Genomic DNA, 23,921 nt, shown 5'->3' on the forward strand with positions numbered 1-23,921 from the left:
CATATTTGGACATAAGCTGCAGACTTGATTAGTTTACTAAGTATTCCAGAATTCACAATCCGAAAATAATAATAAATAATTGGCCAACGAGAGGAAGGTTAAATCTGTCGGTTAGTTCACTTGGTTTTTAGTGCTTAATTAACATTATGATCTTGTCTGGTCATTTCTTGAAAAATGAATGACAAATGTCTGATATCTTTCTCCATCTAACTATGCACAAATTAAATTAAAATTTCGTTTCAAATTCAGGAGATATTCATGTTGCCTCCACTAGATGTCTCTACAAGTATAGGTTTTAAAAAAGAACACAACAGCTTTGCTCGTGACTGCAAATTGGGTTGTAAATAGTAAGATGAAGCTTTAGAAATAAACTCCACCAGAGTCAGTAAAATTAAAACTTAAGAAGTACATATTGTATACACCACTGAAACACAAAGAGGTTTAACTATGATGTTGCTACATACTTTTATAATACCACAGCAGTACTATGGTGGAGATTTAAGTGAGCATAAGAAACCAAAATATAGCAAGTTATTTAATTTTAATTTTGATGTTAGTTTTCATTATGAAATAAGCCCGAGCTTCCTTTTCCTCCAGTCAGTACACTACCATTTTTAACAATGCAACATGGTTATCTCACTTGTCAGGCAGTGGTTGTATATGGCATTAACAGTACAGTGGCTCTGTGCCACGTTGTACGATTAAGACCACTGGAGGGTTTCAGCTTGTAATGTCACCAGTCTACAGAGGAAATGGAACCACTATCAGATGTACATTACACTACATACGGCCTTCTATGGATCTATAAAATGGAAAAGATTTCCTAAGATAGTATTGCCCTTACATTCAAAAACAAAAAGACATTCACAAAATATTCTGCCCATTCATATTTCACTTGCTGCATTTGGGTCTGTAACAGAGGTGTTATTTCAAACTTTCATTATTATTGATTATTATACTGAACACAAAAAAATGGTCATTTATAACATGATAATCCATGTAATTATCAGCAAATTGACTAATGATTTTGCAAAAGGAACAGTAACCTTTTATTAAAAATACACAACAGATACATTCATTACCTGAGAGGCCAGCATTAACATTTGTCACCAACAGGAGAGGGTGTCTGCTGTGATACTCACATGTTTGTAGTGTAGCCACTGCCAAAAGGCATACAGTATAAACTGAATGTCATACCAGCTCTTGCTGGAGAACCAGTAATCGCATCTCAACCACCACTAATAACAATAATCTGGTTAGTCTACCAGTTGCTGTGACAACATGCTTCAGCAGAAGATCAGTTCCACCTGTTTGTCTTTAAGCACCAGGGTATTTGAGACTTGTCACTGGATACCCTGGTGCTGAGTCTTAGTGCTTGATTACTGGTCTTGACATTCCATTCCTTTACTTACCATCTGTGTTCTGGCAGTGTTTGATTCACTATATTAGTGGATTTTTCCCTGTACTTTGTTCTCACATTTTCCTAACTTCAAACTTGTCATTCTCCCTTAACTTTTGTATTTTGGATTTTCCCTAGATTCTTTCTTCCGAGTTTACTTGGCTTTGGCCCCTGCCTGTTTTTGGTTTACTGTGTTTTTGCCTGCCTGATTCATCATGACAGCTCACTGCTCACCTGCTACTCATCTGTGCTTGAATCCAGCCCCTGACTGCTGCACCTTATCAATAAGTATAGCAGCATTCCACTGTATCCCTGCTATACCTACTTTACAGTAGACTTTTGTTGCTGTCTTGTGGCATCCTGTCCATACTCCTCATATTCTGATCCCTGAGCCCTACATGTCATTTCAGTTTATTCCACAAATGTACAATGGGGCTCAGTTCTGGAAAGTATCAGATCGACTTGTAGTCTTCTCTGTCAAAGACTAAAAGGGTTCAGTTCCATCATCTTGTCAGTGTAGGACATTCCCTTAAGCCCAGCAATGCATATGGTAGCTGTTCTTTGGACTCCAAATATTTGCAATATTTTTTCTATAATGGATACTTTCCAGGTACCACAATTGTACACAATACTCTTAATGTGGCATTACTAGTGCATTCTAAAATTTTTAACATAACACCTATCCAACCATTTTTAAACTACCTTATCCAATACAGGGTCTCATGGGAGCCAGAGCCTGTCCTGGCAAGCAACAAGTGCAAGACCGGATACTCTACACCCTGGGAGGGACACACACAGACACAAACGTGAACACCAGGGCCAGTATTCCCACAAGCCAGTTAACCTACCAGCAGGTCTGTGGACTGTGGGAGGAAATGTGAGGACCTGGAAGAAACCCATACAAACACAGGGAGAAGTTACAAACTCTTTTCCATGCCAACCACTGTGCCATCATGCCAACCTAACATAGGTGGATGCTGCACATTGGCGGTGGTGGAGGGGAGTCCCCATTACCTGTAAAGCGCTTTGAGTGGAGTGTCCAGAAGTGTAAGCAATTATTATTATTATTATTATTATTATTATTATTATTATTATTATTATTATTATTATTATTATTATTATTATTAACATAACATACATTGATTAATCTTCTCTATTTTTGTTCATATTTTGTAACAGTTTAGTTTTTTATTGCTTTTTCATGATTCTGATTTCTTCTAGAACCTCAAGCCTTCTGCCTCTTCTATGCTAATGCTAGTTAATACACACTTTTGTCATTTTACTGCCTAAGCCAAGATGTTGAATTCTTCCTTAGTGAATACCTGAATGAAATTGAACACAATGTGCCACCATGCTGACCTAAAGCACTGTCTTTTTCCTTACATTTTTTGTAATAGGTTTGTCTCATTCCATCAATTTTCCTGAAAGTGTGAACTTTCTGAATTTTGTTTGGCTGAATTCAACCGGTACAAAGTATAGTTCATAGTTCATAGCACACCGTATTATGATCACAATTCCCTAATGGTTCTCTCATCTCTCTTTGCCTCACTCTTTCTTGATAGTTTGAAAAGACAAGATCTATACAAGCATTTCCCCTCTTGAAGGTGCTCTGTCAAACGGGGTAAGAAAGCTCTCATTAACCAAATCTATTTCAGTCCCTGATGCTGACATTCTTATAGGTTTTCCCAATCTATGTGGGGAAAGTCTCCCATAAAACTGTCTTTTTCTGGTCATAAATTCTTAATCGCATTATAAAGTGTTAAATTATAATCAACATCTGTATTTGGTGGTCTATGACATACTCCTAACATTATAACTTCAGAATGTATTTACGTTTTACTCATATGGATTCAGAGACTGTACTGATATGTAGCTTTAGTCTTATTTCTTCAATTCTCTTTATTCAGACATGACATTAATCTAGTTAAATCCCTTAATCACCTACAGTATGTGAGATCAACTCTACCACTGACACCAGTCCTTTGAAACAGAACAGTCAGTAAAGAAAAGAATAATCTATAAATTAAATTATGACAAATATTATTTGGGCATTAAATAGCGTATTATAGCTAATGCTATCAAAAAATCTATATTCTTCAGTTTTCTAGATTCATACATGCAGACACTGATATATGGTTATTCTCTCGGGTGTACACAAGGTAAAAGGTTAGGATAAAAGTCTTTGACATGATGCATTTCTAATGTACTATATTTGTTCCATCTGTGCCTCCCACAGTGCAAAAACATACCGGTAGGTTAATTAGCTTCTGAGCAAATTGACCCTAGGAGTGTCTTGGGAAATAAAATACGAAACACAATGTGTATCCGTGGTCCGTCTGAACCTTAATCTGAATTCCACTTTTTAAACTGTTTTCTACACTTTGCCGCAAAACCAGCGGTGACGTCACTCGGACTTTCTTGCTGGGAGGACACGTGGCAGCCGCTTCCCGTAACTTTGTGTATTTCCGATCACGTGTACCAACAGAAGTGCAGAAAGATGAAAGCATTCACTAATATAAAGTAAAAAATGCTATAGCAAAACGAAGGAAAAAATAATTCCCCGCATGGATGTTGTAGGTAAGTGTAATCTAACAGACTAAGATTTATTGAAGTGTCAGTGTTGTTTTTGAGGCATGTTCAAACATTATATATAGCTTGCATTAAGTTAGCTGTCTGGTAGCAGGTTGAAAAGTAGTTTTAAGTCTTTTACTCACGTTTTGTTTGTTTACTGCGTAGGCCTGGTAAATGCTTTCATGACAGATTAGAGAAAAATAAGATGATGTATGCATGTATTTGAAGTGACAGTTCAATTACGCAACACTTCCTGCGTTCAGCCTGGCGTTACCAGAGTCTTAAAGGTGTGGTAATTAACATTTTTGTTCAAAACCTATAGATTTATATTAAAAAAAAAACACCAGCCAGCTTTGTGACGTTTTTATTAGTGTTAAAAACAGTAAATTAGCGGTCACGGTAGAATAGATCTAGTAATAAAAGCTCTAAGCATAACGGATATTCGGTATTATTAAACTGACAGATTTTAGAAGAGCTGAAGAATTGTACAGTATTGAGAGTTCAAGTTATTAATGTATTCGGATTAATGATTATTTAATTGTTAATTATTTTGTGGCTAATTAGATATAGAGCTCACTGTGTGCGGAAACGATCTCAGATAAAGATCTTAGCTGGTCGACCACAGTCTTCCTGTGCTCTTCAGTCCCATGTCATTTTAACATTTCACATTTTCACATCTACACAACTCCGTTATTGTTACTGTCGTCTCCCACGATATTTGCCCTTTGTTTCTTTCGATTTCATGGAGCATCTGTCTGTCCTCCGTGATTCCGACCGTCTTAGACTACAACCACATTAATTGGTATTCATTAGGATTAATTGCTTTCATTTAATACATTGCTTTGTAGGGCTGTATTTATTTAGCAATTCCGTATTTTTGAAGAGCAGTGCTTTTTCCATGTTAACGAGCAGTAAAACATTCGGTGAGTCCAGATGGGTTGCCTTCGATCAGAGGAGCTGCAGACTTACAACCTTTGACAACCCCTGTCAAAACACATTTGCTGTGTTTGGCAAATGTCTTCTACCGCTGGCTGTCCTAGAATTGGCACTAAATAAACCAAAAACACTACTTTGATAAACACAGTATACTCATGTAATAAAGTATTGATTAATAACTTCTGTCTGCAACTGTACGTATTTGGCTAGGTTGGCGTACAATGGCCCTACAACTGAATGGCTCACATGTCTGTGTTGGACAAGTTCTTAAGAAGTGCATGCCGCACAGAGCTCTACAACCAGGTAACAGTTTTATTCAGTGGAAGTTTTAAAATAATTTGACCAATCAACCATAGTATGCACTGCATTTGCACATTGGTTATAAACCGACATAAATAATGTGTATCCACTTTGAATTAAGTTTTTAGAGTCAGAAAGAACTGTATTGCACACCGGACAAAATAAATCACACATAGAGTACCTGAAAACAATAATACAGTGACGATGCTTAAAATGTTGTGTACATTTAGCAATGATCTAGCTACTAATTTGCCTTCTGTGAAACAACTGCATTAAACTGTATGTTTGGCAATTTCCTAATTTAACTTTTAGTTAACCATCACAAAGCAGTTAGCGATTAAATAAAGGAAAATCCAATAAAGATCATTCTTAAATGTGTTTAGTATGTTCTGTATAATATTTAAGCCTGATATACCGACCCTCAACCCACAGTGTAGAGAAGACTTCATAACTTTAAATTTAGTTGGACAGAAATATTAATTTTATATGCAAGTTGCTTAATTTAAGTCAAATATAAGATGGTTCTTATAATATATATATATAAGAGATGTTCATTTTTTATTACAATGGTGTTTCTACACAAAGTGGGCATGGCCTTTTTTAAATTTTGAGTTAAGATGATGAAATTATGGCCATAGATACAAAATGTGTCTGAGGTGGGAGGATCAATACTTTATTTCTTGCATGCATTATATTTTGGAGTGAAATGATTGGAGATGAAAGTGAACTTACTAGGAGCTGTGAGTGAGGTTTTGTGAAATTCCACTCTGCTCGCATTCATTAAATATACTAAACATCAAAAGACACTGCACATGTAGAAATTGAAAATATTTGGATTTTGGATATTGATTAAAATATTTGATTGATTGCTTGCACTGAACAAATTCTCATGTACATTGGAGCAGTTGTTGTTAGGTCCAAGTGTGATAGTCTGGTAGGAGTCACAACAGAGATCACTTGTAATGATTGATGGCTAAGTGATTGCTTGGTGCCTCATTGATCATGTTATGGGCCCTTGTTTGCATCTCATGGTTCATCCTGAAGTGACAATATTGCAGCAGAACAACACATGTCCCCATGCTTCTTGTGCCTTTTATGTAACAAGAACATTTGAAAGTTAACGCTTTGGTCATCCTGCTCACCAGACCTAAATTGCCTTGGGAGACCAGAGAACATGCACCTGCTTATCCAGACTGTACAAGATAAGCAGAAGTCCACAAGACCTGGTGTAAAGCCTGTGTCAGGGATATATAGCTTGTATTCAAATAGTACTTCCATTGTTCGAGTACTGTGCCTTTCATCCCTATCGATCAACCCTATTCAATCAACATAATACTGTACATTTGCCCGTGTCATATCTGTTCAATACATTTCAGTGCACCTGCTACAAACAATATTATATTATTCTGGATCATTTTGATTTCTGGTAACTGTAAGTAATACGTTTCTTTTGAAGCTCAGTATATCAAAGTTCTGTCATTTTTTTTCTTGAAAAAGTGAAGGCAAGGAGGCAGTCATGGAGTGGTTGATGAGAAACAGTAGTGTAGTACATCCTTTTTAGGATCAAATCAGTAGAGACCATATATTAAGTATACATATTATCAATACTTAAAGCAGTTGTCAGGAAGACAAGATTTTGTGTAATTTCTTTTCACTTTTAAGGAACAATCCAGATTTATTGATGGGGAAAAACCACAACTTTCTATAATGCTGGTAATTAATTCACATCTAATGTACTTAAGCAGTAAGTGAATAGGTATTAGCCTGGCCTTACAGTTTATGCACAGTGGAGAAAGGGACACGACTATTGCATTTTGCAGTTCATGTGGGGCTTGAACACCAAGCCAGCTTTAGGGATACCACAGAGTGCTCCTGTCTCTGATTGGACAAGCCTTAATAAATAATAAAGCACTTTGCTGTTTGGCTAGGCACTGCACTGGGGATGTGTTGTGGTAATTTACTGCTGTTCCCGCCAGAGACCTCAGGATCTTCCCTTTCTGGCACAAGTTCTTTTCCAGTGGTTTGATTCCATGCGCCACCCTGGTGCTGATATTTATCAGACAATTCAGCACTGACTGTCGGAAAGCAGGAGGAGAAACGGCGTCTTGTCTCAGCTGTGGAAATGTAAGTGTTTCTTTTAATGTCTGCCTTTCTTTCTCTTCATTTCATCCACCTGCAAACCTCTGCGTTTTCAGTTTGTAGATTCTTGTGTGCATTTATTATGTTTTTTTGGGAGGCCCTGAATTGCACGAGTTTCTGCTTCTGCTGATGATAGCCTTATTTTTCTCTTTAAAATATATTTTAAAATGTTGCAGTATAGGATAGCATTTACATGTACAGTTAAGAAAAAGTTTCCACATGCATTAAAAACACAGTTGTGAATTGCACTGTCGGCTTAATGAATTTGTCGTATAGCCCAGGCTATTTAATCCAACATCAGTAATTGATTTTTTTGGCTAAAATATTGCTGCACTGGATCCTGTCACACTATTTGCCAACATTGGTTGTAGAAAATGCTGTGAACTGGAATAATGGTGAGTCTCAAATAGTAATTAGTCAGAAATACATCCAGTAGAGGAGGTCGTTCTTTTTTAAGTAATGTACTAACGTCTACAACTTTATTTGATAGTTTAAGGTTATAAGCTAATAGTTTTTTTTTAATTGAAATCTGTAGCAGCCTCCAGATGTACCCTTGGGGAACTGTAACTAAAAGTTGATTTAGCAATGAAATACAGGTGCACTGTCAATATCTTTCAATTTGAATAAATTAACATTTATGTAAAGGCTTACATGAATGGTGTCCAGTGATTGTAAAAGTAATTATTTTTTCATAGAATTCATTCTTCAAAAATTGTAAAAATAATTGCATGTATTTCCTAATCCACAATTTTGAGATTTATCCATAAACTGTAAATCCTGTATGTTGAAAATAAGTTTTGATTTTATGTTTTGTCCTTTAGTCCTTGTTTCCTCTCCATATAAGAAAAAAAGAGTATCAACTCTACAACTCTATTGATGGCCATAACAAATCGTAGTGTCCATCATCAGAGATATCGAGAGTAATAGTAATAGGTTGCTACCCTTCCAGGGAGAGATTGTAAGAAAGTTTTGTCCACAGTTGCAGTCTGAAAAGTAATTAAGTGACATATATTTTATAATTAACATTTACCATTTACAAAATGGGGTATAATCAACACCCAGGAGCTGTAACTGGTAACGAGTAACGCAAAACCATTCAATCACAAAATGTTCATCTTGAAAAAGATCGTCATCCTCTCAATTTAAAAAATAATAAAGAAAATCGGTTCCGCTTTAGGTTTGCTGTACATCTCCTGATCCTCGAGTGCTTGTTCTAACAGTTTGTCACAGAAACTTAACCAGAACCTGGTGTCTTCTGTCAAGAAACTTAAGCTTGCTGACAAATGAACTTTACAGTATACAGTATAAAGCCTGCATCAAGCCCAGTGACCAAATGGTTAAGGGAAAATAAAATCGATGCTCCTGATTGCACATCGCAGTCCCCTTTGGTCCCATACCATATAGCCTGCAGGAGTGGTTGAGTTTCCCTAATGAGAAGTTCAAGAACCTATTAACAGGCTACAAGCTATGGGAGATGCCTCCTCAAGGCCAAATGATGGTTCTCAAATTACTGATTTTTGGGGTATGCTGAAGGACATATAAGTAGTTTTACTTTTTATTTGTTTTTTTATTTGTTTTGTAAAATAATGGATGTATACCCAGTTCATCATACTTAATCAACTTTACTTTAAATAAATTGGGGATAAATATCAATATTGATACCTCTTTGTACAGAGGTTTTTGCAACTGTAATAAGGATATTTTTTAAGAATAAACACTTTATGAGATGAACTGAAAGCAATAGGTAGTTTCAGAACATATTGCATAGCATTACTTGGTTTTTCAAATGAGAGAACCAGTACCTGGATGGTACAGTGGCTCAGTGTTTAGCATTGCTGCCTTGCAGCACTGGGGCCCTGGGTTCAAAATCTGGGGTGCTATCTGTAGAGTTTCTATGCTCTATCCATGTTCGAGTGGGTTTCCTCCTGATCCTCCTGTTTCCCCTCCACTGTCCAAAGGTACTGATAGGCTATTTAGCTTCTGGGAAAAATGACCCTGGTGTGAGAGCACGTGTGTCTGTGTTTGTGTCTGTCTGCCCTGCAGTGGACTGATGTCCCAGCCAGAGTGTATTGCCTCTTGCACCTGTTGCTTGCTAGGATAGACTTCAGCTCTCCCTGTCAGCCAAAATTGGAAGAAGCAGTTAGAAAATGGATGGTTGGATGGAAGGTGTTTGTGTTGGTTTGTGCCCTGTGATGAACTGGTGTCCCATCCAGGGTGGATCCAGCCTTGTGCCCATAGCTTACTGGGATAGGCACTATTTCACAAAACAGTCCTGTATTGGGTTAGATCGATTAGTAATTTGAGGGACTTTATTTTTATCGCATCAAGCTGTTTGAAAACTGGTTAAGAACATGAAATGCGTGTACATTACATATTCGCATTTATTTTTTGTTTATTTTTTCAGGGGACTTTTTCTTTTGCTGTTTTCTGTGTTTGCTGTGACTACAGAAATATCCAGCGCTGCTTCAGAGCCAACACAACATTATCTATCAGGTCAGTGACTGTTCTGTTAGATTGGAAAGTGATTGATTGCTTTTTAAGAAAAGGCTTATTCATTTCTGAAGTGCTGATTTACTCCCTGTGTATACCATTTTTCAAGTCTGAAGAGCAGATTGCATTTCATTGAAGTTAAAATGCTGCATTAGTCTACTCCTAGCACCGGTTCTGCTGGATGGACTGCAGCATGTTCTATGATGTTAATGGGAAAAATATTGTGTGAAAGACTGGACAGGAATGTGCTGTTACTTTAACTGTTCACGTTCTGAGATCAGGAAGCCACTTGAAGCATATTGTTATGGTCTTCATTTTCCTCATTAGCTCTTTTCAGTCTTCTCCTGGATGAAGGTCTTTTCAGATCAGTGTTCAGCTCTCTCATTCATCTGAAAACATTTTGGTTTCATCAAAGTCAATTTGCATACCTGTTCGGTCTTGTCTTGCCTTCTGATCTTGCTGTGGATAGTGCAGTCACTCGAGACCCACCACAGTGGATCATCAGTCGTCATGCATTATCCAGCATATGTTGTGTTAGCGGAATCAGAGGTTATTCTTGTAGTTAATGACTCTTAGGCATAGTGACTTTCTATTCTCATTATACTGTTCAAATACTCTTCTTTTTACCTTTGATTTAAAAATCAAGAAAAGGGGTCTGAGCCTTGCACAGACTATTGCTGTGGGATCCAATGGTGAAGTCTGAATAACTGTTCACGCCGTCTAATAACGTTAAAGAAGCTGTCAGTCATCATGGATAACAGTAGACATGAATACGATAATCAAGTGTTCATATTTATGAAAAAGAAGGGAACTTTTGAACCTCATTCTAAATAGTGTTCTAAAATCACTGTTCGAACTCTAAATTAAGTGTTGTTTTTGTTAACAGTGGTGCTTTTGTCAAAACACGATGGGTAGCGGTATAGAGGTTAGGTTGAGAACTTGGCAATATGATCTCTAGATGTCTAATTGGTGCCAGCAATTTTCTTTGAAGATTGCATGCTTTATTTCAGAGATTTGTATTTTCATTTTTTATTTAGCTGAATTACTTTAAAAACCACTTCCTCAGTTTATACTGGTCAATAATTGTTCTGTGTTCGCAGAGATGCCTTGTTTTCTGTTACATTTTAAGTTAAAGATCCTTTCTGATGGGTGATTGTCCTTAGACATTTTGTAACCTTGTGGCATAGAATTCACTAATTTACTGTAAAACCGATTAACAAGTGTTTATTATTATTATTATTATCGCAGTTGTGGAATTGTGGAGTTACAGTGAGTCAAGTACTCTTCAGTGCTGGTGGGCACGAAAATTAAGTTGACTCACAGTAAATGTACTGTACCATTAGAGATTGAATCACTGTATGCTCAATGACACACAATAAAATTTTATTGTGAGGAGTTGCTCTCACTTTGCTGTCCCTGGGTACATTATGTATTTCTAGAAAATACAGAAGAATCTATCAATTTTCAACATGTATGCTGTATAATCACTATTTATCTGCTTTTACATTGGACTTGTAGTAATAGGAAAGATCACTTGCTCCACAAAATGACTGCAGGGAAGGTTCCCTCAAGGGGACATGTGGTACAACTAATTTTCAAGCAGACAGTGAAACATACAACCAACAATCTAGCTTTTTTCACCTGTGTCACATTGGTTTCAGACTGGAGATCCCATCTGTAGTGCAGCAATACATTCTGGAAACAATCTTGGTAACACCTTTCAAAAAGATTGCAAATAATGTGTTTTAAAGCTGTTATAACAGGGAAAAAACAAAGGAACGATGTCATGACTGCTCGCATACAGTATGCGGTCTTTTAAAGAATAATGTTATATTGTTTTCAGAAGAATCCTTCACACATCAAATGGCATTAATGGCCATAGTATCATTAAATGACACCTTTTGTTACATTTGGGATTCTCTTGTCTGTACAATGAGGAGCTCTCCTGTTGTAAGTGAGAGCTGTTTCACATTATATATAACTATTTCTGAGTGTTTCACATTATTTTTTGCCTCTGTTGCAAATTATCTTCTTTGTTCCTCTTGGTGATTCTGATATTTTTTTTTCTGTTGCACCTGCAACTCTGTACACTCTTTTTCTATAAACATGGGCCCTTTCGCACAGTCTGTGGAGTGCTCTCTTCCTTCTGTAGATTATGCCGGTTCAGGGACGCCAAATATGTAATCATAGTGGCTTTCTGAAGGCACCAGTTCTGTAGGGTTTGGGCATTTACTGAGACAATTATTAATTGTAGCAGTAAATCACAAAGTTGATTCTTTTGATGGCTTTAGAATCCAACCATGCGACATAACTCAAACAACGCGCACACACAGGTACTAATACACGAGGATACATTTATTAATACATAGAATATGCATATAAACCTAACAGATCTTATCGAGAGGGTTATCAGAATACAAAAGATATATATTCAATCAGTTACAAAGAGTTACACATATCAAGAGGACATACGTTCAGTATATCATTCATTAAGACCGTTTCGTAAAGTGAACTTGGTTACAACTTCTACATTAGTAGAAACTAACAAGTACATAACTCTTAGGAATTAAATTGATATCAACTGGTTGGGATAACAATTGAATTCTCGAGCTGTAATGCATTGAAGTTGAATACTCATCCAATCTTTGGGGATTCAGATCTCCTGCGGGCACAAAGGAACAGTTGCAGGCTGTTGCTGTCCAATCCGCGCTCTCTGGCTCGGTGCCAGGCTGTGCTGTGCGGCTTGCGACGGTGCGCTGCTGATGCTCATTGTTGGCTTTAACTAGCAAAGTTTGTGCACAGGAGAAAAGATGACTGTGGGTCCCAGCAAGTCAGGAAGAGGACCGGTTCGTTCCTGATGAAGAGCTAGTTCTGAATAGTGATTCAGCTTTCCACAGTTCCGACCTGTTCACGAGGCCTGCTGCTGGTTACTCTCTGGCAACCTCCACTCTAGACTCTTCGAACAAAGGAAGGTTCTGGCACTCGGACACACTGGCCGTTCCGTGGTTGTCCGGGCTGAGTCTCAGGATGGTCAGGAGGCGCGCTGCGAGAATGTCCTGCCCTTGGGAGCCCTCTGCTCCTGGGCCGTCCTGCCCTTTAGAATCTTACAGAATCTTGTTGAATCTCTCAGGCTCTCTGTGTTGCCTGTTTTTACCTGGAGGAACTTCAGCTCATTGATTGGCTGAAAGTTCCATGGGCATCAGAGTCCCACGTGGGTTACTCGGCCCTACCGGTCCCTGATTGGTTGATCAAGGTGAGATATGAGTCACTTAGTGCTGACACTTAGGAATGCAATCCAGATGTCCAACTGGCACTCCCTAGACAGATAGGCGCCAATGGGTGACCATTGATCATGATAGCCAGGCTTAGCTAAGTGCATCCCCCTTTGGGAGCTGTCCTTGGACCTTAAATCACCTTGCATGAATGGTTTCTCTGTGGCTGCACCACAGAGATGAACAGAGAAATGAGGCCTAATTTGGGAAAGCTCAGAAACACTTAATTCTGTCTTATTATTAAGCCTCGCCGCTACACTTCTAATGCTTTTTCTTCATATGCCTATTAAACCCATTAGGCCATCTTTTCCTGGACTTAAACTTCACTCCCATATTCATTTAATGTATGAATTGGAAGAAAAGCCAGGTGTTTTTATTTTGCACTGCTTATTGACTTGAAAGCCAAACATTTCAAGTGTAGGTTGGAGCTCTTTCATCATCATCTCCAACATTCTCTACTCTCTGTTCTCTGCAATTCTAGTCGAACTTGTCAGCAAAGAGCCCTGACAGAACATTACTGGAACATGAAAGCAAAACATGTTACCAAAACTGGAACGTGACAAAAAGTGTGTCAGGCTGACAATATCTGAGGTAGAACTTGCTCCATGCCTTGCAGGAGACGTGACCAGGGCCCTTCCAGGGACAGCTGTTTTAAGTGCCAAGAATCTGCACATATGTGTTTTTGTGTTGTACATGGTGTTGTTCATGCAAGTTCTACCTCATAACGGACTATGAGACCATTTGTATATAGCAGCTACATATTCTCATGCAAACAGTTTCAAGAACCTTTTTGTAACACAGTATGATAATGTGTAAAAAGGAGAGTAAAACATACTGTCAAGTAGAGGCCATATGCTTAAAAATACATATCTCAATATTTTAGCTGTGATAAATAGTCATGTCATTTGCCAAACCACTTTATACCATACAGTGTCGTGGGAAGCTGGAGCCTACCCGGCAAGCAGTGAGTGCAAGGCAGGGTACACCCTGGATGGGGTGCCAGTCCATCGCAGGGCAAGTGCAAGCCAGTCATACAGTACATGGGGACAATTTGGAAGCCACGGTAAAGGCCGAGGGGGGAAATTTGGCCCGGACACCGGGATGACTCCCTACTCTTATCGAGAAATGTCCTGGGATCTTTACTGACCACTGAGAGTCAGGACCTCGCTTTAACGTCTCATCTGAAAAATGGGGCCCACTACAGTATAGTGTCCCTGCCACTATACCGGGACATTAAGACCGCAGACCGCACAGACCGCAGGGTGGGTGCCCCCTGCTGGTCCCACTAACACCACTTCCAGCAGCAACCATACTGTAGCTTCCCAGGAGGTCTCTCATCCAGGTAATGACCAGGCTCAACCCTGCTTAGCTTCAGTGGGTTGCCACTTGAGAGCTGCAGAGTGATGGTTGCTGGCTGTGATAACTAGTATACAATATATTTCAAGGTACTATACTGCAGTACTTTGATCAAGGTCTGTTTTTTAAATTTTTATGTACTTTATTGTGCCTGGCTGCATTGTGCTGAGGATGGCCTGGTTATTTATTTTCCACTTTGCAGTCCCATACAGGAGGTTCAGGTGAGACCTGAACTCTGCAGACCTGTAAGTAGCCAGGAGATCCAAGAGAGGCCTGGCCGTTCAATCTCACCCTATCGTTCTCTAGATATGTGTCCTTTCCTGGAGAATTTACAGTAAGTCACAGTTGGCTCATGAATGAGCCTCTTGGGAAATTGCAGCGTGTTCATGGGAGAATGTGGGATAATATGAATGCAAATCTTTTTCAGTTGTATTCTGTTGTAGAAGTTGTAGTTTTTCACAAAGTCTGGGACAGGCAGTAACACTGGCAGTAAGAGGGAGTGATAATGTAATGTAATGTAATGAAAGACAGTACCTGCAGAGGAACATATTATATGTGGTTGAATAAAACTATTCATAAGAACATCATAGGTTTAAAAAAAGGGATAGTACTGGACCCTTATAACCTGTTTTGATAGTAGCTAATTGATTGTAGGGTTTCATCAAGCCAGGGTATTGGTTGCAATATCAGACTCAGACTCCCGCCACCCTTTGTGTAGAGAAGTGCCTCCTGTTCTCAGTTTTAAGCACACTTCTACATTGTTTTCACTTGTGCCCCCTGGTTCGGTTTCACAGTTTGTTCTGATGAAGTCCTCCATGGCGGCTTTATTGATGCCTGTACTTTTAGAAAGACTGGCATTATGTGAGAATACCAGTTTAAACTGTGCTAAATATTTTTGGTGTTTTTAATATTAACATTTTTGAATCCTGTCTGACATGTTATTAAGGCAGGTTTCATGGTTAGTAGACAGTGGTTGTACAACAGAGGAATGATATGGGCCTATAAAGGAGATGGTAGCTGTCAGTAAGGTAATGTAACTATTTTATGACCTTACAAGTTGTAAAAGCAATACATTTCAAAGTGCTATAAGTTAAAATGTGAATGATTACACAAAGCCTTTCAGGAAGCTAAGGTATTAACACAAGTAAGAACTGGAATCTCCAAAGGGAATTCTGTAGTTATCAGATAAATGTAATAATGCAGTATATACTTAATAAATAATATATAAGAAACAAAAATGTTAAATGCCTCCTATTATAAGATTTTTCCCACATGATATGACAATACTTTTCTCTCCAGTATCATCAAGAAAAATGTCACAATTTTTCCCTAAACCCTAGTTTCAGTTTACTGAATGTACAGAAATAGAAAGTAGTAAATGATAAATACCCATAAATACCCTTAAATAAATACCTAGCACCTTAGTTAATGTGCAAAAAAAAAAATCTGACATCTTTACCAAAGGTGGTTTACGTTAGTTGTGCATGTACAGCATAAGATGCTTGATATGACTCTTGTCCTGATACAGACGGGTAATGCTGATACTGCCAGTTTAATTAATGATTAGCATGATTAATACAACACTTAAAGACCAGGTAATAGTGAAGTACTGAAGTGAAGCAAACTGGACTTGGCTATATATTGTGTGAAATGGAATTTGACTGCTGGCAAGAGCAGTGAAATTTATAATTGTTTTAGTGAGTTAAAAGGGAATTCAATTTAAAATCCATAAAATCCTCATGTAATTAATACATTCAAAACAGTTAATTCCTAAACCTGCAATTGTTTAAAAATAGAATTTTGTCATTACAACGGTGCTTTTAGGGTTAAAAGTATGTTTCGATGTCATGATAGAAAATGGATTACTTTTGCCAGCATCCATTTGTACTATGCAGAACTTCACGAATTCTATAAAAATTGAAACAGGAAGACTAATTTATAGTCCCTAGGTTTTAGACAGCGCAATTACCAGAACTTGCCACCCCTGCAAAACGGACCAGCTCAAAAATTCAATTATAAAGCATGAGAACAATAAGTGTACTTCAGATGTGCTTTAATGTTCCTCTATAATACTTGCACGTTATCGAAGCCCAATAACTCACAATCAATATTTCACAGGGACACTCCCAGGGTAATGCACCTTTTTAAGGTGGTTGAAAGGGAAGATAACTTTTTGGAGAATGTTAATCAAATGAAGGCGTTTGCTATGTTAATTTCTGCTGTGACAGGAAGTTCATCTTTTGCCAGAGGCTTTTGACATTAGGTCAGTTAATTTTTATAGCACTTTTTAAACATAACCACTGCTTTCTCTGTCATTTTCCAGTTCGTGTGTGTTCAAAATATCAATTACTTTGAATAGGTTTTGAAAAAGAAATGTACTATATTTTATTTATATAAGGTATTGAATAAGTACAAGGCACGCTACATAATTTTATGTTTTGGGTTAATTTATTGGAGACAAGCTAAACTCTGCATAGCCCTTCTGCTCAGACAGTCTCCCCAATATGCAAAACTATTTTTCCGAAATACCCCATATCACTGCATGGAATGAAAACACAAGTCACAAAGGGATTAGCTTATCTATATATTGCAAATCCAAAAATGATTCTTAACCATTTATTGCATTATTTTTGCTACTGGTGGAAGTTATGTGCCACATTTCACTTCATAATGGCTTTAAAGGTACAAATGCAAGGGTGGTTTCAGATTAGCTGCACTGTAGAATTTAATTGCATTTTGAATGGGAATTAAATGCGATTATCAGGTAAACATTTAGAATGAAAACATTAAAATCAAATGTTGATTGTTTTCCCATGGTCTGGATATTTGATTGCAGCCATCAATTTCCCTTTTGCCAAGTTTTTTTCTGTAGATATTTTATAAGCATGACCCACGTTTTAAAAGGGCTTGAACCACATGATGCAGTTCATACTAAAGTTATTGATCTTGATCTAATCTTCATTGTGTTTGATTTCAAAGAAGACCCAAAATAAAAACCCCAGTGACTTACTATGAATGTACAATTAACAGTGCAGCACTGAAAGACATGATTTAATTAATCTTTAATCTTTGCCACACTAGCTCCTATACTGACCCTGCCTACTGGAAAGAAGAAACGCGCAGGATTAATAGTCCTTATACACCAAGTACTCAAGAGAAGCACCCTTCTCTTCATCTAAAGTCCCAGCAATCTCCCCCAGACTGCTCCTCTAAACCCAGATTAACACTCTTAAAGTTTTTATATGCCTGAACATTATTAACTACATGTAAGATTGTGGCTTTTAAGAAAAGAAAAGTCATACAGAGGGTTGTGAGGTCCACGCAGAAAATCATTTGGGACCGTGCTACCCTCCATCGACCGGATATATCTTGACCTCTGCCACAACTGGGCTCGAGCTATACAGTACTTCTGGACTCAATTCACCCTTGCCACGATCTGTTTTCACCCCTGGGTTCTGGTAGGAGGTATCGCAGTATCAGAACACTGACCAGTAGATTCAAAAACAGTTTCTTGCCCCAAGCAGTCCACATCTTAACCAGCTCAAATTAGCACCTGCACTTCAAGGTACTGCACTGTTTGCACTATGTCCTGTCTTGGCTGTATTATAACGTCTATTGTCTAAACTTATTGTCTGTATTTGTTTTTCATTTGTGCCCATTTTTTCTTTACTGTTACTGGGTACGGCTGAAACAAGTAAGCATTCCAGTACACTTGTTGTATATGGCAAATCAGAATCTTGAATCTTGAATCTTGAATCTTTTATGCCCTTCTTTATTGTGATTTTCACTAAGAGACCCCCTGTGAGCCTGTTTACCAGTCAGAGGCCTTCTGGTGCCCTCTAGTGGCAGCATGCCTGTTATTGCAGTCCCTTCAGAAACCGGCCTGCCACAGGGTGTGATAAAATTGCTATGCATAGATAAATTCTGATGGGGGATATGGTGGGGTAGTGGTTAGGATTGTGGTCTCGCAGCACTGGATCCCTGGGTTCATTTCCTGGGGTGCTTTCCCTATGGAATTTGTATGTTCTCCACGTGTCTGTGTGAGTTTCCTCTGGGTGCTCTGGTTTCCTCACACACTTCAAAGGCATCCTGGTCGGTTAATTGGTTTCTGGGGAAATTGGTCTTGGTGTGAGTGTGTCTGTTTGTGCCCTGCAATGGACTGTCATCCAATTTAGAGAGTATTCTCAGTCTTTTGCCGTTACTTACTGGGAGACACTCTGGCTCCCCCTGTTTTGGAGAAAGCAGTGAGAAAATGGATGGATTTGTGAAGTCTGCTATTTATAAGTCATAGAAAAGTCCCATTAATTTAACAGCAAGTGTTAGTTTCCAAAAAGAAATACATGTATTTGTATGTGATTCTCTGATTTAATGGGTTTTTAAGGAGACTACTGAAATAACAGACATTACTGAAATAAATAGCACCAGTTGAGATAATATGTATATGTTAATGATTCAAACTCTTAAAGCAGATGATAAATATCTTTAGATGACAAATAAAGAACTTACATTACGTTGTCAGTGCCGGCTGTCTAAAACAGTAGAGCTCAGGGCACAGATGCACTGCTGAATCACTCCTCAGATTCTCTGTGCCACTATTGCATAGCTGCAATCATTGTAGAATTACATCGTTTCTAAGGGCATTGTACCCATTTGATTATTTTGCTTGAAAAGTATTTGTTTACAATGAATGTCAGCAACGCTGTTTAACTTTTTACCTGTCTCACATACAGTGCAGTCAGTCAGTAAGTATTTGGACAGTGACACAATTTTTGTTGTTTTGGTCCTGTACTTCAGCACATTGGATTTGAAATGAAACAATGACTATGACGTTGAAGTGCAGAATGTCAGCTTTAATTCAAGGGTAGTTGCGTCTATATTGGGTGAACGATATAGGAATCACAGCCCTTTATGTACATAGTCCTTCCATTTTAGGGGACCAAAAGTAATTGGACAATTGCCTGCTTAGCTGTGTCTTGGCCAGCTGTGTGTTCTTGCATAGTTAGTTCATGCACAAGAGAGCTAACAAAAGGCCTCCAGTTCATTCTAGATGTGGCATTTGCATCTGTTGCTGTTGTCTCTCAACACGAGAACCAACGAATGAGGCTGTAAAATAAAATGTAATCTTAAAATTAAGAAAACAAAATTAAGCATGATGACTGTAATCCTAAAATTTAATTTGACTAGTCTTCCTTATTTCGGCTATTCAACCAATCTCGCCATATTTAATTGACCACCACTTGTGTGCCAAAGTTTTTGTGCTCGCATTGGTCTCAATAACGGTGTCTGCTGGAAAAGAAGATTTCTGCTTTTGGATTTTGTTGTGACCTTTGTGGCATTGATGTCTGCTCTCATCTGCTCAAGGAAGGTGATAAAAGGAAAACAAATCCATACTGATTTTGTTTAAGGGCCTGTGTGGTTGTTTTCTAGATGCTGAGCAAAAGCATCACTTTTATCCAGTTTAAGATGATAGAATCATATGGAAGCCACTTCAGAGATTTTTTTTTTGTTCTCTCTTTGGTAATTAATAGTGATGACTACAACAACTGGCCTTCTCCGCTAGCAGTTTAAACATGCTGGGGAGCTGATCGTAAATCATGACATAGGGGATCTGACACTAAGCTGCTTAGTGTGGCACGAGTGACTGCATCGGACTGTTTGTTAGAAGGACTCATTTCACTGAGTCAGTACCCTTGGGGTTCTGGAGCCTAACAGCCTTGGGACTTTTCTTGTCCGAGCAGTGGTGCGTGCTGTCTGAATTCAGTAAACTGCTGCAATGCCCCAGGGTAAAAGCACAAATTCTTAATGTCTTTGTGGAGGAACTCCCAAGAATGAAAGAACACAGTACCCGTTCACAGCCTTCCACTTTATTTCTTGTAACTACCATTTTATTGTGTTTATTTGTATAATTCCCTAAAAATTATCTTTGCATTACAAACTTGGCATGTTTGTAAACATATCCTCCAGTTAATGTTTGTGATTCATGCCTTGTATGCTCTGCAAAGGAAAGGGATCTATCATGATGTCATACGTTCTCCAAATTGCACATGACAAGTGATAGATGTGGTTTATTTATTGGAACACTTGCAGTCTGTGCAGTATTGGTGCACAAGGCACATGGAGTGGCAGTAAGTCCTGAGCAGGTGATTGTCTAACCAGGACTTCAACCAAGAGTTGGCTGTGCTACAGTCTGGTGTCCCAAAAAGCCTGAGCCGAGTACTTCAGATGTTACAGAAAGTCTGCTTTATTTTTGTCAGCGATTTCTTATTCGTTTGAATTTTGCCAAACATATACATTCAATCCCAACCAATAAAATCCCCTCCTGCACTCAGTGGTGGTACAAGTTCCTCTCCAAGAAGCCCTCAAATTAAAGTCGTCCAACAGGGGCGGTGTCCAGGTGGAAGGAGCTTTCCACCCCCTAACTCCAGCACCATGTGATTGACCATGTGAACTGTTTGTGTGTTATTAGTTTAAGCAGATTGTGTTTGTCTATTATTGTGACTTGATGTTGACTTGGACAAAAGCCCCGCAAGTGAAGGGAACTGTGATGTAGAGCTCAAAGCCATAGGTAACTGATGAATATTACACCGTTTTAGGAATGTTTTATCTATTATTGATTGTTATTTGAATGTTCTTCTTCCTTTGTTATCACTGTACCAAGACATTTGCTATTCCATGCATGATTCCTTTTTTAATCCAGCATAGCTCTGAATCACTGGTGGTAGTCTGTAATTTGTTTAAAAATACAGTCTGTGATTTGCAATCCCTACATTCTTACTTTTAAGGAATGTGCTATTCCTCGTTCTTGTCATTGTTCTCATCTTGATATTCTTGTTCTCCTCAAGAACACTGCCATGACCAGGACATCTGTGATAGAGAGTCAGCGAAAGGTGTGAAGATTTATGATGGTGAGCCAGGAAGACTGAAATGCCCCTTGTTTTCTGGAACATGTAACTCCAGCTTTGCCCAGTCCAAGGATCTGAGTCTGAAGTGGTTCTGGAAGGCAAAGCCAGATCAGGGCTCTGAGCAGCCAGTGGATTTCAGTCTCCCAGACCACAGAATTGTTGAACGGAAGGAGAAGTTGTGGTTCCAGCCTGCCCTATTAAATGACACCGGAGAGTATGTCTGTCTGCTGAGGTATGGACTCATTAGTATAAACGCATTGGGATTTTACAGTTTGTGATGAGCACTCAGCAAATATGGATTTAAACCATTATGTTCAGGCGATGTCTCATCCCGCATGATCTATTGAGTTTTGTAGTTTACTGTTTGATAATTAATGTGGTTACAGGTCTGTCATCTCATAAAGATTCAGTTTTTTCTTAACATTTTCAGAAATTTAAGCTACTGCGTGAAGGCCTCGGTAGGCCTGACAGTTCTCCAGAAAAACAATGGCTCCTGTGTTAATGATCAGATGGAGACAGTCACTGCTTTGATCCCCATAGAAGAAAAGCAGGAGCTCACCTGTCCCGATATTGAAGAATTTATACCACCAGCAGCTAAATATGATGTCACCTGGCATGAGGTAGGTAAGAACCAATGAAAGCAGTACACTAAGAGGTGAATCAGCCTCCTGCCATTCAGATCTTGTTTTTAGGACTATGCTTGAGAAGAAAGCACTCATTTCCTCAGCAAAAAAATGTGATCATTTGTAATGCCATTAATAATGGTACTATGTGCTGATCTATTTTGCAGGTGTTTTTACTTGACTGTAACTCATCGATGTTTATTCTCAGCTGTAAAATCTTAGAATTAAAATTCTAATACAAAAGAAAATGTTCTAAAATCTCTAAATGAATTGTGTAAGTCTAAAAGACTTTGAATCAGAAGTAAACCTGATGCAGCTGTTCTGTCTCGAGGAAAAATCAAGAAATCAGTTATGTTGGGGTTTCATGCTTGCCTTTGCTGGGCTTTGATTGTGCATTCAGAGGCAAGTCTGAGATAGTGTTTTCAACAGGGGTCTGATCTTGCTACAGTGGTACTGAGACCTGAATGGGTGAGAATGGTGCCTGTCATTTGCTGGAGGTACAGTAGAGTTTAGGGTTGAGAGCTCTTCTAGTTGAAGAGAGAGATATCAGGCCCTGGGACTCTCAAGGGCACTAACACTCCTCACAGCATGTGACCAGTCTTCCAGTGTAGCGATTTTGGTGCTTGTCTGGGCTGTGTCCCAGTGCCTTGGGCTGCGACAGTGGTTCAGATGCACAGCCCTGCTGTGTACGCTATCTAAGATATCTAAACATTGGTGGCAGTTCATGCATGTGTCTTAATTGATGCACAATTTGTTTTGACATCTACATCTTGCTTTCTGTCACATAGAATTGTCACCCCTGGATTAATGGGAAGTATGGTAACTCTGACCGCGCTGTGAAGAACAATAAATTCATTTTTTACATCATGAGGGAAATTCGTAAAGGGAACTACACCTGTGTGGTGAACTATTTGGAAAATGGCAGACCAGTGACGCTCACTCGGACCATAAATGTCAAAGCTGTTGGTAAGCTTAACAGTTATTGTGTTGAAAGCAAATGGTAAAACCAAAGATAAACTAAAAATTGCTTTTAACCATACTCGGCCAGGTTTTCTTACTTTTCATGTATGTTTCAGCCTTTTGCAGTTATTCTTATTGTGTTCTATTCATGAAGGCCTCAAAGAGAGCGTTAATATAGGCAATACAATCTTTGTGCTCATTTAAAAGAAATTTGTTATAATGAAGTCACCTCTCTGTTTTTCAGGTTCGTCTCGTTTACAGTACAAACCAGTGATCCACATTCCAAATAAAGAACTTACTTTCACTGTGACACTTGGTAATTTAAAAATAAAATTTTTGCTTTTCCTCTTTACTGGCAACCATAGTGTTACCAGCTCTTCTGCATTTCAGCAGGAATGGGCCTGGTCTGTAGTGGGATGGGAGACTTCTAAATACCACAGAGTTACTGCTGTAACTGTGTTGGTGGTCCAGTAGGTGACACTCTTCCATCTGGACCATAATGCCCAGATTGATACCCCAGTATGGCAGCCAGGGGCACTGAGCTGTAGAAGATACCAGCCTTCGAATAAGATAAGGTTAAAATGAGGTTCTGAATTGGTCATTAAAGAACCCAAGGTACTGTCCTTAAGGGTTTTCATCCTCATTTACTGGCTCAGTTCCCTAGTTTGGTCTCATTGAAGTTCTCACTTAATTCGACTGAAGAAATCTCCCATTCCCTTCCATGATCAGCTGTGCAGTGGGGCTGCCATGCATCACTTGGTGGGGGGGCTGCAGATCAGTGATAGAGCACATGAGCAACCTCCTATATTTGAAGTGCTCCATATAAATGCAAGGGATTATTAGAAGAAAATGTGGACATGGAGGCAATAAGCCAACTATTATTTGATTGCAAGGTTCTGAATGCAAGATGTAATGGTAGGAAACTTAGAGTGAACTTTACACTGTAGTTACAAAGTGAATGCATGATTCCATT

The 23,921-nt window shown here is 38.6% G+C and overlaps 1 protein-coding gene across 5 annotated transcripts in view; it reads left to right on the forward strand.

Annotated features, from left to right (window-relative positions):
• The first annotated feature begins 3,821 nt into the window (after window positions 1-3,821).
• Window positions 3,822-23,921, forward strand: part of il1rap (interleukin 1 receptor accessory protein) — a 32,040-nt gene continuing 11,940 nt past the window's right edge. The window contains exons 1-8 of one of the 5 annotated variants that reach the window (XM_015361549.2): window positions 3,822-3,976; window positions 5,117-5,209; window positions 7,135-7,330; window positions 9,750-9,838; window positions 21,306-21,597; window positions 21,796-21,985; window positions 22,777-22,954; window positions 23,193-23,264. In XM_015361549.2, coding sequence (XP_015217035.2) covers window positions 7,329-7,330; window positions 9,750-9,838; window positions 21,306-21,597; window positions 21,796-21,985; window positions 22,777-22,954; window positions 23,193-23,264 — 823 coding nt within the window. In that variant the 5' untranslated portion in view covers window positions 3,822-3,976; window positions 5,117-5,209; window positions 7,135-7,328. Of the gene's footprint in view, window positions 3,977-4,084; window positions 4,258-5,116; window positions 5,210-7,134; window positions 7,331-9,749; window positions 9,839-21,305; window positions 21,598-21,795; window positions 21,986-22,776; window positions 22,955-23,192; window positions 23,265-23,921 lie in introns of those variants that run through there. The other 4 variants (XM_015361547.2, XM_015361552.2, XM_015361548.2 and 1 more) reach the window with 4 other exon arrangements.

Source organism: Lepisosteus oculatus, chromosome 13 (assembly GCF_040954835.1).
Source record: "Lepisosteus oculatus isolate fLepOcu1 chromosome 13, fLepOcu1.hap2, whole genome shotgun sequence".
Lineage (NCBI taxonomy): Eukaryota > Metazoa > Chordata > Actinopteri > Semionotiformes > Lepisosteidae > Lepisosteus > Lepisosteus oculatus.